The following is a 12,367-nucleotide window of genomic DNA, read 5'->3' as shown; positions in this document are numbered from 1 at the left end:
GATACTGCCACATTGTCCACTGGCCCAAGGGGACTGTTTTTGCCTTGGACAGTCTTTGGCTTGGTAGTGAAAACTGTTCACCTTGTTTTATTTCAACCAATGGCATCATTAAAATCTTGTGCCAGTTGGCGTGTCCTGTATCCTCAATTTTTGGAACCTGGGGACACTTTCAGGCCTGGGATCCCCTTAGCCTGTGGGTCAGGAACACGGTTGGATCTAGATACCCTCTCTGGTGACCAGTTGTCCCAAACAGACCAGCTTTGGAGTGTCACAGGGGCTCTGATACCAACAGAAGTATCAGTGAATGCAGTGTGTGCTCTTGAACCTATCATTGCCAGTTATACTAGAATTCAGTATAACTGGCAGGGGGTAGGCAGGAAAGGAAGCAGGGAGCAGGACCTTCTCATCTTTCAGCAAATATCTGAAACCTGGCCCATCTGATTTCCTGAGCCAAGATTTCAGAGAAGTTTTGGCCTTATAATTTACTAATCTGAATAGATGTTTCTTTGATTTATCTTGGGAGAGAGAAAGAATGCTCTAATGTTTCATCTGTCCCCAGGAGAGCTTAAATGTCAGAGAACTAGGGGTGGGAAGGTAGACTGGCTTGGGAGGGAGAGGAGACACTGATCTATAGTGTTTGCCGATTTCTGTGCTGTAAATTTTCCCACCGTGGCTGATTTCAAGCTACCAGCATGACACCCCTGAATGTAGAGTTGGGTGGGCAGCAATGTGCACAATCAGCTGTCCTGGGCCAGTGCACAATGCCAGAGCCATTCCACACTGTCGTGCGGGAGGTAAAACTTTAGTAGGTTTGCTGGGTCTCCTCTCCCTGTTCCCCAGAAGACAATGAGTCGGCTCTCCATCCTCACAACACTGCCAGCAGAGAGCATTGGCTGCAGTAACCCCTGTCCACTCCTCCCCAGCTCTCATTCTCTCCTCGCAGAGCAAACTACAGACGTAGAGCATAAAGCTAGGGAGTAAGAGTAATTAATGAACTGGATTTTGCTTTTTATCCTCTGGTGGATTTCAAATAGAAAAGAGGACATGAAGGAAGTAAAGTTTTGATGACTTTTTAACTGCATCAAATCCCGTGTTGTAAAGTGGGTTCTTACATGGGTAAAAAAGACAGAACAGCTTTTTGCCATTCTGCTAAGACAAGTAAGGTCTTGCTTGCTTGACATTTCTGTGTGGGGAGATGAGGGTGTTTAGCATTGCAAGTGGTAAAAGGGGGTGGAGGGAAAGAATGGGATGGATCGTGGTGTTGGCAGGTTAAAGGGATAAAATTCACTCTAGACAGTTAAGTCAAGCAAACTGACAGAAGTTTGAGCTCATATTCAATCTCCTTTCTTTCTTTAATTAAGACCTTTCCTGTGGGTAGGAAGAATTCATGGCATGGAAATTAAAAAAAAAAAGCCTGGAAAGAAATATTCTCCCTCCTGAACAATATATTTTTTTCCTACTGAAAAAGTATAGTACTATCTTTTATATTTATTAGTATTGTAACTTCTGATCTTTCTCTACTGTCAAAGGGAAAAAATATTCCTTTGACAATAAAAAATGAGATAATAGTATGATGACTATCGCTTGAGTTCTTAGTATATGTCTACATGGCACATGGTGTGTATTTGTGAGCTGAGTGCCATACAGTGGTTGATGTGCATTATCTCTTCGAATCCATACAAAAAGTTAAATATTCTTAGAGTGACAAACCATCGTAGATTGCCTGACACTTTTTTAGCATTAGCACTGAAAATCCTATATTTCCAGGAATCCCTCAGGCCAGGGCAAAGTGGGACAACTGGTCACCCTAATGCTTACCTTCATCTTACAGATGAGAAAATAGAAGCAGGTAAGTCCTGGTGCCAAAGTCACAGAGCTGGACTCAAAATCAGATCTACTGAATCCCAAGTTCATGTTTTTGATCACCATGCTGAATCACTTCTTACTACACTGTACTGTGCCTTTAGGTTTCCACTGATAATAATGATCAAAGGAAGACAAGGCTCTAACCTTAGTCATTCATACCACCAACCTTGCTGAAGTTAACATAGAGATTCTTGGAATTCATTTAGAGAAAATTTCCATGACTTTTTTCTTTTTTAAAAACAGAGACATTCATAGCACATTGAAGCATCTAATTGATTTGATGAGATGAGGCTGAGATTTGACTGAAGGGTCTTCACTTCCCAGGCATTCATTTTGTACCTTTCTGAAAAAAAAACAGGCTATATTACTTGATCACCAGATATCTTCTAATTTAAAAGTTCCCTGATTGTCAGATGTCTGTTTTTCACATTACACAGAAGCGTCTGTGCCACTTATTCTCATCCTTCTATCCCATATTTTCCTTTGGAGACATTTCCTTTTTAAAAAACTATTAGCTTGTTGAAGATACATTGTTTTATTATCTATTTTTTAATTTTATTTTTTTATTAATTTTAATTCTAGTATAGTTAACATACACTGTTAAATTAGTCTCAGGTGTACAATATAATGATTCAACAATTCTATACATTACTCAGTGCTCATCATGTTAAATGTACTCTTAATCCCCATCACCTATTTCACCCATGCTTCCACCCACCTTCCCTCAAGTAACTACCAGTTTGTTCTTTATAGTTAAGAGTATGTTTGTTGGTTTGTCTTTCTCTCTTTTTCCTCCTTTGTTTCCTAAATTTCACACATGAATGATATCATATAGTATTTGTCTTTCTCTGACTGGCCTTTATCACTTAATTTTTTTTTAATTTTTTTTCTAAGTTTTATTTATTTATGATAGTCACACAGAGAGAGAGAGAGAGAGAGGCAGAGACATAGGCAGAGGCAGAAGCAGGCTCCCTGCACCAGGAGCCCGACGTGGGATTCGATCCCGGGTCTCCAGGATCGCGCCCTGGGCCAAAGGCAGGCGCCAAACCGCTGCACCACCCAGGGATCCCTGTCACTTAATATTTTACTCTCTAGATCCATCCATGCTGTTGCAAATGGCAAGACTCCATTCTTGTGATGGCTGAGTAATATTTCATTGTATATATATCCCACATCTTCTTTATCCATTCATCTATCATGGACACAAACTGCTTCCATAGTTTATCTAGTGTAAATAATGCTGCTATAAACATCAGGGTATTTATCCTTTTAGAGATTACAACACACATGCTGACTTAGAATGTTGACTTTGAGTTAGTGCACTTATTATTTTCCAGATGTGCAAGTACGTGACAATACCTTAACTCAATTTATGCCACCTTTTGTGCAACTGTTGTCTTTTTTTTAAAACTTCTGCATCATTCATACTCCACAAGACATTACTATTATTGACATTCATTTCTGTTTATCTACCCATGTAAACTCTCGTTTGCTTTTCATTCTCCTCCGTGTCTCCATTAGCGATGATTGTCTGTCAGAAGAATAATCTTCAAATGTTTCTTTACACATCTGTTGACAATACCTTTTCCCAGTTTTTTATTCCCTTGAAAATATCTTTAAGGAGTCATTCACATGGGAGTCCTTGGCAGCAGCTACTTTCTTTTAGAACTTGAAAAATATGGGGGCATCAGGGTGACTCAGTCAGTTGAGCGTCCAACTCTTGGTTTCAGCCCAGGTTGTGATCTCTGGGTCATGAGATTAAACCCCACGTTGGACTCCACACTCAGCATGGAGTCTGCTTGAGATTCTCTTTCCCTCTGCCCCACCCTCTGCTTTCTCTCTCCCTTTAATAAATGAATAAGTAAAATCTTTAAAAACAAAACCTCAAAAGATCCAATTCCACTGGCTTATAGCTTCCATTGTTTCTGTTAACTAGTCAATTTTCTTGCTTCTTTGAAGTTATTGAAAATGCGGTTTCTTTTTCTGACAACTTTTAAGATTTTATGTCTTTAGTATTAGCAGCACACTGTTATGTGCCCAGATGTGGTTTTCTCTGGGTTTTTCTAGTTTAGGTCCATAGAGCTTCTCAACACTGTGGCTTGATGACTTCTGTTGATTTGGGGGAGTGTTTTACTCATGATCTCTATATTTTACTATGTCTTTTGCACAATTCCTTCCTTTTCTTCTTATTATAGGATTCCAGTTAAACATAGTTAAATATTTTGTCATACCATGTCTTTTTTTCTCTTTTCTGTGTTTTCCATAACTTCTTGTCTTTTTAAAACCTGTGCCTGATTTAGATTTTAAAATCTACAGTTATTTTAAAATCTATACCTGATAACTCCAATACCTGGATCCCTGTGATCTCTTTTTGTTGTCTGCTTTTTCCCTTGGTTTTCAGTCATTTGATCTCATCTTTTGGCATGTCTACTACATTTTATTGAATGCTGAACAAAATATATGAAAAATAATGTTATCTTCCTCCAAAAAGGCTTTGATTTTTTTTTTCCTGAAAGGCAGTTAGTGAAGGGGCAGATCAACTGGCTTCAGTCAGGGGCAAACATGGTGATTTGGTGCTGGATTTCAGATATTGGGAGGGCTAACCTCCTTCTGGTTTCCATTACTTCTAAGACCTTGTCTTTTGTGGGTCTAACAGAAAGCCTATAGTATTACTAGAGCCATGCTTCCTTGACAAGCCTGTAATTCTAAATTTTATCTTTTGTTTCTTTTTGGGTTTTCTTTGTTTTAATTTTTGGTCTCCCAAGTACCCTACGCTCTACTTAGCTTTTTATCCTTTTATCTTCATTCTTTGCTCAGTTTCTTGGAAAAAGAAGCTTAGAAAATGGTGAAATTTCTCAAAGAGAAAAGCAGAACAAAATGTTCAGTTCACTTCTCTGTGATTCTCTTTTCTCCATGGTCTCATTCTCAAGTACTGGCTGCTTTCTGATACTTTTAAAGAGGATTCTTTTCTTTTTAATTCAGCTTTGAGTGTTCTTGTGGGTGGGGTTGACACTTGCTATTACATCATAGGTGGAAATCTTAAATTATAATATTGTTGCAACTGATTATGTAAGATGGTGTATCTGGGAAGCCCTTAAGGAACTGTCAAGTACCACCAAAGCTATGTATTGACTACTTGAGGGATGTTTCCCATTGTGATGGCTACATTTTGGTCAGCTAAAGCACCTTTCCCCCTCCTGTTCAGTAATGCTTTGGTACACTAGAAGTGTACACTGGTAAATCTCAAGTTTTCCCTGAGGGTTTTGGGAACAGCTTGCAACCTCGATCTCTGCTTTTTTTTTTTTTTTTTTTTTTTTTTTTAGGGGCAGGGGGAGTTGTTGTTGTCGTTTTTTTTTTTTTTAAGTGGGTTGCCCAATTCCTTGTTAGGACGTGGCTACTAACAAGCTTTGGCTCATTCCCAGGTATCTTTCGTTTTCAGTATATTTTTTATTTGAGTGCATATTTATTCCATTTCAATACAAGGTTATTGTCTGAAAGCTAAAGGGTAAGGTTTTGTGAATATGAAATAAGATAAAAATAATAAAATAAATTTAGTGTAAATCAGACACCATAACAAGCAAGATTTTTTCCCATGTCTGCATCATCCTGTAGTAAAAAAGAAGAACTATAAATCTATACTATATTGCCAGCTACCCAAACCTGCCTCTTTTTCTTCTTTCTTGGTTAATAGCACCACCACTTACAAAGCTGCCTGTGTCAGAAGCCTGAAATGGGGAGGATATGTATGAGTGTTGGGGCATGCTTTCACTTTACCTTTACATCTGAATAGTCACTGATTTTATGGTTCCACCTTGACATCTCTCTTCTCCTTCCCCTTCTCCCCATTTCTCCCATGCACTCACATCCTCTCTCACCTGAACAGCTGGTCTCCTAATCTGCCTCCCTGCCTCAGTATCATTTCCTTCCAAATCAGCCCACTCATTACACATTAAGTCATCCTTCTCTAATGCAAATCTGAGTATATTACTGCCCTGCTTGAAACCCCTTTAGATATATTCAGAATAGGCAGGTCCACAGAAAACAGCCTAGGGATTGCCAGGGGCTGGCAAAGAGAGGAGAGTGGGAAGAGATTGCTAATGGATATAGGGTTCCCTTTGGGGTGATGAAAACATTCTGCAGCTAGATAAAGGTGTTGCTTGAACAACATCATGAATGTACTAAATGCTACCGTTCGTTTAAACACACAAACCCAGCAGCACATCATATGGAGCATCACATGGTCTCACTAGTATTTGTCTGTTCCACCCTTCTCTTTCCCCTGCATACCTGGAACCCCTCATGGGTTGTTGCTTGTTGCACGTGCCATGCAGTTTCATGTTCCGCTGCTTTTGCGAGGGCAGTTTCCTCTGGGTGCATCCCTCCCCCACCCCACCCAGCACAGTCTGTCCAGACATCTGCTCCTCCAAGACCCCCGTGAAGTTTCCCCTGACAAACCTATATCAACAATCCCAGTGTGAATTTCCCTCTATATCTTGTCACCTATAAAGGCACAACTGGGAAACCTTGACCGCCACGTCCATGTTTCTAGTTCCAGGGAGAATTGTATCTATGTCGAAAAAATAGAGTGGAATGAAGCTTTAAAGTGTTTGCATAACCCTTTTAAAATTCATGACACATTTGTGACCCCCTGGAACATCTGGAACACATGAGTTTAGAGGTTTCAGCTCTAGCGTGGAAACACCCAACATAGACAGTTTCTGATGATGAGACCATTTCTAACCAGAGAGACTTGGGATCAATCTCATCACAGTCAAATATGGAATCACAGCCCTGTCACATTTTGTTATATACTTCTAAAAACCATGGAGTTGTTTGTATCCTTGATTTGCGAGTGGTAAACAGCATGGTTATAAACAATGGTCTTTTTTTTCTGGAACTCATAAGTTTATTTTTGAGGTTAACATTTGTAAAATGTTCTTTGTGAATATGCTAAGGAATATACTTTGAGAATTTTCTGCTGTGTGAAAAAGACTTTGTTCCCAAATGAGCTTTTCTTTCCAATCTTAATGGCACCATTTATGATGACATTTGGTCACTGCATATGGCAGCTAAGAACTGGACCAGGAGTCATGCAGGTTATAAGAATAAGAATTGTAACACCAAACGTATCATCTCTTCTTCACCACTTGATTATCATGGTCAGAGAAGCTGTGTGTGTGTGTGTGTGTGTGTGTGTGTGTGTGTGTGTGTGTGTGCTTGTGTGCATGTGTGTAAATACTGGGAACGTGGATGATTGGGAGGAAATATACTGTGGTGAGCCATGAGTTAGGTGTTAAACAAAATCTGTTCGTATTCTCTCTTAATATAGAGAATTGCCTAGTTTGTCACAGAATGGAAAAGGTTCTTCTAAACAGTGGTTCTCAAAAAATAATCTTTGAACCAACAGTGTCAACATTACCTTGGAATTGTTAGAAATGCAAATTATCAGGCCCTGCCCTGGACCTTCAGCACTGGAAAGTCCAGGGGTGAGGCCCAGCAGTCTGTTCTAACAAGCTCAGGTATTTTGATGCATATTCAGGTTTGAGAAGCTCTGTTTTAACTCCCTGAAACCAAGATTTCTTAATGCTAATGTAGGAACTTAGTGTTTTAGAGTAGTTTGACACAAGCATTTTGATCCTAGATTTTGAATAGGGATAACTATTGGAAGAATAATGACAATGGCTAATATTCACTGAGTACCATCCTAGTCCAGGCACTATGCTAAGTAATCCATGGACATTATTCCATTAATTGCTCACGTAATTCCCAACTGTCCCAAGATGTAATGCTTTTTTTCTCTGTTGTACAGTTAAGGAAACTGAGGCTCAGAGCAGGTAAGTTATTCGTCCAGGGTCACACAGCTTGCTGTGTCTTGAGTCATGCTCCTGCACTCTGACTCCAAGCCTGGGCCATAAAGCACTATGTTACCCCTAGTAGCTCCAGCTCTGGTCCTAGAGGCAGAATGACCATTAGCTCTTGGATTCAACTCTTGGATTCAGCTTTCTGCTTCCAGTTGAAGCAGCAGCTGGGTTTTGTCACAAACATGGCTTCCTTAAGTGTCCTCAGCTGAGCTGAAGTTGCAGAGAATCACTCATCAAAATCCTGCCAAAGCCGGAGATTTGGATGGGAACCTACAGGAAGAGTTCGAGCCTGGGATTGTGGGGGCAGCAAAAGTTTTCCTCTAGAGTCACATGAGGGGCTCATGTCACACATGTTTACTTTCAGTCTGTGACAAAATGTTGGGTTTCCAGATGGAGGCTTGAACACACATGGTAGATGGGCTCCACTGTCATTGCAGCAAGGCACAAATGGCCGTTGACGGAGTGTAGCATACAGCACGTGTTTCCAATTGTGTATGAGGGTTGAGTCCAATCTCACATCTGTAATAGTGGTCTACTTCCCTTACTCGCCTCAGAGGGCTGTTGAGAGCCAGGTGAAATGTTCTATGACTAAACTGTAAAGTTTGGTTCAAATATAAAGAATTATTGTACAAATACTATGATTTGAATAAAAACACTGGTGTGTGCATCAAAAGCCAGGTTCCAGCTCCTTCTCTCAGTTACAATTATGTGACTTGGACAAGCCTCCTAGTAGCTCTGTTATCACTCAGTCACCGAGGCTGGCATGAATGGTGCTCTCTGCTGCTAGTTGTGCAGTACACAACTTGTGTAGCTGTGAGCTGTAAAGCAAAATTCATCTAATAATGTTGGTCCCACTTACCGCACAGCAAGGTTGTAAGATGCTGAGTGTTGGGGTGGCTTTTTAATATAATAAATGCACTGTGTAAATGTATTTCTCCTTTTTTTTTTTTCTGCCTCAGTTCCCTTCTGATTGAGGCAGGTTAAACCAGCTATTAAGGGCCTTACCGAAGTTGTCTTAACTTGCTTGTTGTGATTTAGCAGGTAGAACTTACTGAGTGTGACCTCTTTACTTGCAAGTGTTCATTCACTTCATCCACTACTAACTCCTGGCTATTTTCCACATGTGCCATAGGACATGTCAAGCCACACTGCTCTGTCCTCCTGCAGGCGACCTGCCAATACTCAGTGTCGGTTCTTTCTCTTTTGGTGTTGAATCATGAAGGCCTCCCCTTGACATTTGCTGCAAATAGAGACTGATCCCTTCCTCCACCACCCCTTCCTTTTTTTTTCTTTTTTGTTTTAAATCTGTATGGCACCTAGCACAGGGGTCTGAACTCACCCTAACTGTAGATGTTTCAGAATGCTTTATATATCTCATCAGGTGACACATGCATTCACTGCTATCCAAACGCAGTGCATCTGCACTTAACATAAGTGCATTTCACTGTGTGTTAATTTTACATAAAATCTGGGGGGGAGTGTACTGATATCCATATTTTACTTTGAAATATGTCAAGAAGATAAGATGGATTAATAGATGGATAGTGTGAGAAAATGAGTAAAGTGGGTGTTAATGAGAGAACCTAAGTTGTAAGTCTATGAAATTCTTTCAGATTCGCTCTATATTTGGACAGTTTTCATAATGTTGGGGGAAAAAAGAATGTTCTAATTCTGTGCTACCCAAAAAAAAAAATGGCCTTTTAAGATTTCAGGTGTCAAGGATTTCTCGTTTTTGTCGTAATTTTTTGGAGAATCAAAATTCCCCTGTACTAGCGGCCAAGACTAAGATGTCAGGTAGAGCTCAGTGTGAGGGCCACGTGGCTCAGTGGATTGAAGGAGGGCATTGGGTAGGCTCCTCCACCCACTTGGGAACAGAACTGACCATAGGGTAGATCCTCACACCTCAGGGGCCTCACCAGGTAAGGGTAAAGCATAGAGCAGCAGACAGCTCACTCCCAAGAGGAGAAAGACAATTTTCGAGTTCCATACTTGTGAAAGATGAACACTACTTTGTGTTAAGTTAAATAACCCAACAATTGTAAAGCTTTCCTACCTTAAAGTGTACCTATCAGCAAAGTTATCAAAACCTAGGCAATCAGCATATCCAAAGGCATGGATTGATAGAATAGGTTCTGTATTTCATGTAAGCTTTAAAAATACTTTAATCCAAACCGAAACTTTCCATCCATGTAGAACATCCATTTCTCTAAATTTTAACTTTTATTTTTTTCTTCTCCAAGGTAATTGTTCGAGGAGGAGGACACATTTTACCCTATGACCAGCCTCTGAGATCTTTTGACATGATTAATCGATTCATTTTCGAGAGAGGATGGGATCCTTATTGATGGATAAGCTACGTTATTGAAAGAAAGAAGACTTTGAGAAGAAAACTTTCAAAATGGAAACTGTCATATAAATAAGAAAATCATCTTTTATATCTTTAAAATGTTTCTCACCAATAAAAATTATCTTTGAAACAAGTAAGGCTCTGTTTGTGGGGAGAGATGGCTCCTTACAAAATTAACTTTAAGAAAATGCTATTCCTGAGGACGAATGACATCTTTTAACTTAACGGATGGGAAGAATGGTTTCTGAGACACCTTTTCGGATAGAAATGGATAAATGGAACATTGAGGCCTTGAATGGGAGTCTTTAATCCCTTCTAAGAGTGTGTGCAAAGTGCAGTAAGTGAATAAAGTTGTAGCAACAGCCTGTTTTGTGACTAGCAGAAGAGTTTGTCATATTATGTACAGGAAAGTACTTGGTGAGTAGTATTGGATAGGAGCATCTAATTAGCACTCCCGAGGAAAGGGTGCAGTCCTAACAGTGGTGGGCAAGAGTTTGGAATGTGGAGAGTCTTAGCAAGAAAGGTAGCTTGGGATTCTTTGAAATAGAAATCTTATCCATAAAAGTTATAATGTACCAGAGGCTCTTCTTCGAAGAACTCACTGAATCTTTATCTTCTCTTTTTTTGTGTGTGTTTTCAGCTTTTTGGTTCCTCGGTGTGTTGGCTCATTTCAAGAGTACACATTTATCAAACAGCCTGCAGGCTGCATTAGTTATGAGCCATTTTAAATTTGGGTTTTAAGTTTTGTACTTCTTTTAGCCAAATAAAGAGCAAAGTAATTTTGTATAATTGTTGGGATAGCCAAAAAATTTGAGATAATCTGGCATCAAAATATATACATTTATAAATATGCATACATTAGTAATTATCCAACTAAAATATCACATCTTGGCACATCTCTCCTGTTTATGCAACATGTGCTCTCATCTCTGAAATTCCACAGCACGTTTGGCTTTTTCAACATCCTTTCTCTCTCATATTACCCATTTGTGAATTGGCTCACTGGAGAACTAAATTTTAAAAGTCAAACCTGTTCTTGCTGCAAATATTTTGGGTTCTTTTAATTTCTCGTTTTGTGCCTGATTTCATTTAGTTTTGTGACCTCCTTTCGTATTTTTTTATAGATATTTTTCATTGTGCCCATATACTATAAGGCATCAAATCAAACATTCTGGTTGAAAACAGATTTTAATTATCACAGAGAATAAACTAGAGGGAGTGTGCAAAGAGTTTTGCACATAGCCCCACTTGCCATTTAAATTGTTGCATTTGGTCCCAAAAATATGCGGTGGAAAAGACACTAACTATGGCTAGGAGAGCAGGAATTCAGTGCCATGTGTATCACACGTGTCCTGGGCATTTTGGGGTAAGATACTTCACTCTCCTAGCTTCCCAAAGTCTCAAAGAAGACAGCCAGAAAAGATTCCTGAGGTTCCTTTCAGTTCACATATCATTATACTAGTATCATTTCACAAGGGTACCATGAGATGATATAGTGAATCTTCATTATTCATAGATTCCATATTTGTATCACCTATTGACTAGAATTTACTTGTAACTCCAGAATCAATACTTTTTCACTTGTGTGGTCATTCATGAACATGCTCAGAATGATGAAAAATCTGACTTGCCCAAAAGTGCGCATTCCCAGCTACGATCCAACAGGTGTTCTTTTTGTAGTCTATTTAGTGCCACATTTTTCTGCATTTTTATGCTTTTCATTGGTGCTTTTGCTGTTTAAAGGGGCTTCTAAGTGGGATGCCTGGGTGGCTTGGCAGTTGAGAGTCTGCCTTTGGCTCAGGGCGTGATCCCGGTCCAGGGATTGAGTCCCATATCAGGCTCCCTGCAGGGAGCCTACTTCTTCCTCTGTCTATGCCTCTGCTTCTCTGTGTGTCTCTCATGAATGAACAAATAAAATCTTTTTAAAAAAGACGGGGGGCTTCTAAGCACAGTGTTGAAATACTGTCTAGTGTTCCTCAGTGCAAGAGGTCTGTGGTGTGCTTTCTGGAGAAAGTCCACATGTTAGGTAGTCTTCATTCAAGCACAAGTTACAGTGCTGTTGGTCATGAATTCAATATTAATAAAGCAATAATATATATTTTATAAGGTTTCTTTAAGCAGAAATACACATGGGGTGCCTGGGTGGCTCAGTCAGTTAAGCGTCTGCCTTCAGCTCAGGTCATGATCTCAGGGTCGTGAGATCAAGCCCTGCATCAGTCTCCACACTCAAAGTGATCTGCTTGGGATTCTCTCTCTTCCTCTCCTTCTCCCACCCCCTCTGCTCCTCTCCTCA

At 39.8% G+C, this 12,367-nt stretch overlaps 1 protein-coding gene across 6 annotated transcripts in view; it reads left to right on the top strand.

Moving 5' to 3' along the window:
• Positions 1 to 10,207, top strand: part of CPVL (carboxypeptidase vitellogenic like) — a 126,844-nt gene extending 116,637 nt beyond the window's left edge. For 5 of the 6 annotated variants that reach the window (XM_038557206.1, XM_038557209.1, XM_038557208.1 and 2 more), the window contains one exon: positions 9,968 to 10,100. In XM_038557206.1, coding sequence (XP_038413134.1) covers positions 9,968 to 10,072 — 105 coding nt within the window. In that variant the 3' untranslated portion in view covers positions 10,073 to 10,100. Of the gene's footprint in view, positions 1 to 9,967 lie in introns of all 6 variants that reach the window. The other variant, XM_038557205.1, reaches the window with a different exon arrangement.
• Positions 10,208 to 12,367: the final 2,160 nt, after the last annotated feature.

The sequence above is a fragment of the Canis lupus genome, chromosome 14 (genome assembly GCF_011100685.1).
Source record: "Canis lupus familiaris isolate Mischka breed German Shepherd chromosome 14, alternate assembly UU_Cfam_GSD_1.0, whole genome shotgun sequence".
NCBI classification, from domain to species: domain Eukaryota; kingdom Metazoa; phylum Chordata; class Mammalia; order Carnivora; family Canidae; genus Canis; species Canis lupus.
The sequence above is the reverse complement of the archived record's forward strand: the minus strand, read 5'-3'. Positions and strand labels throughout refer to the sequence as shown.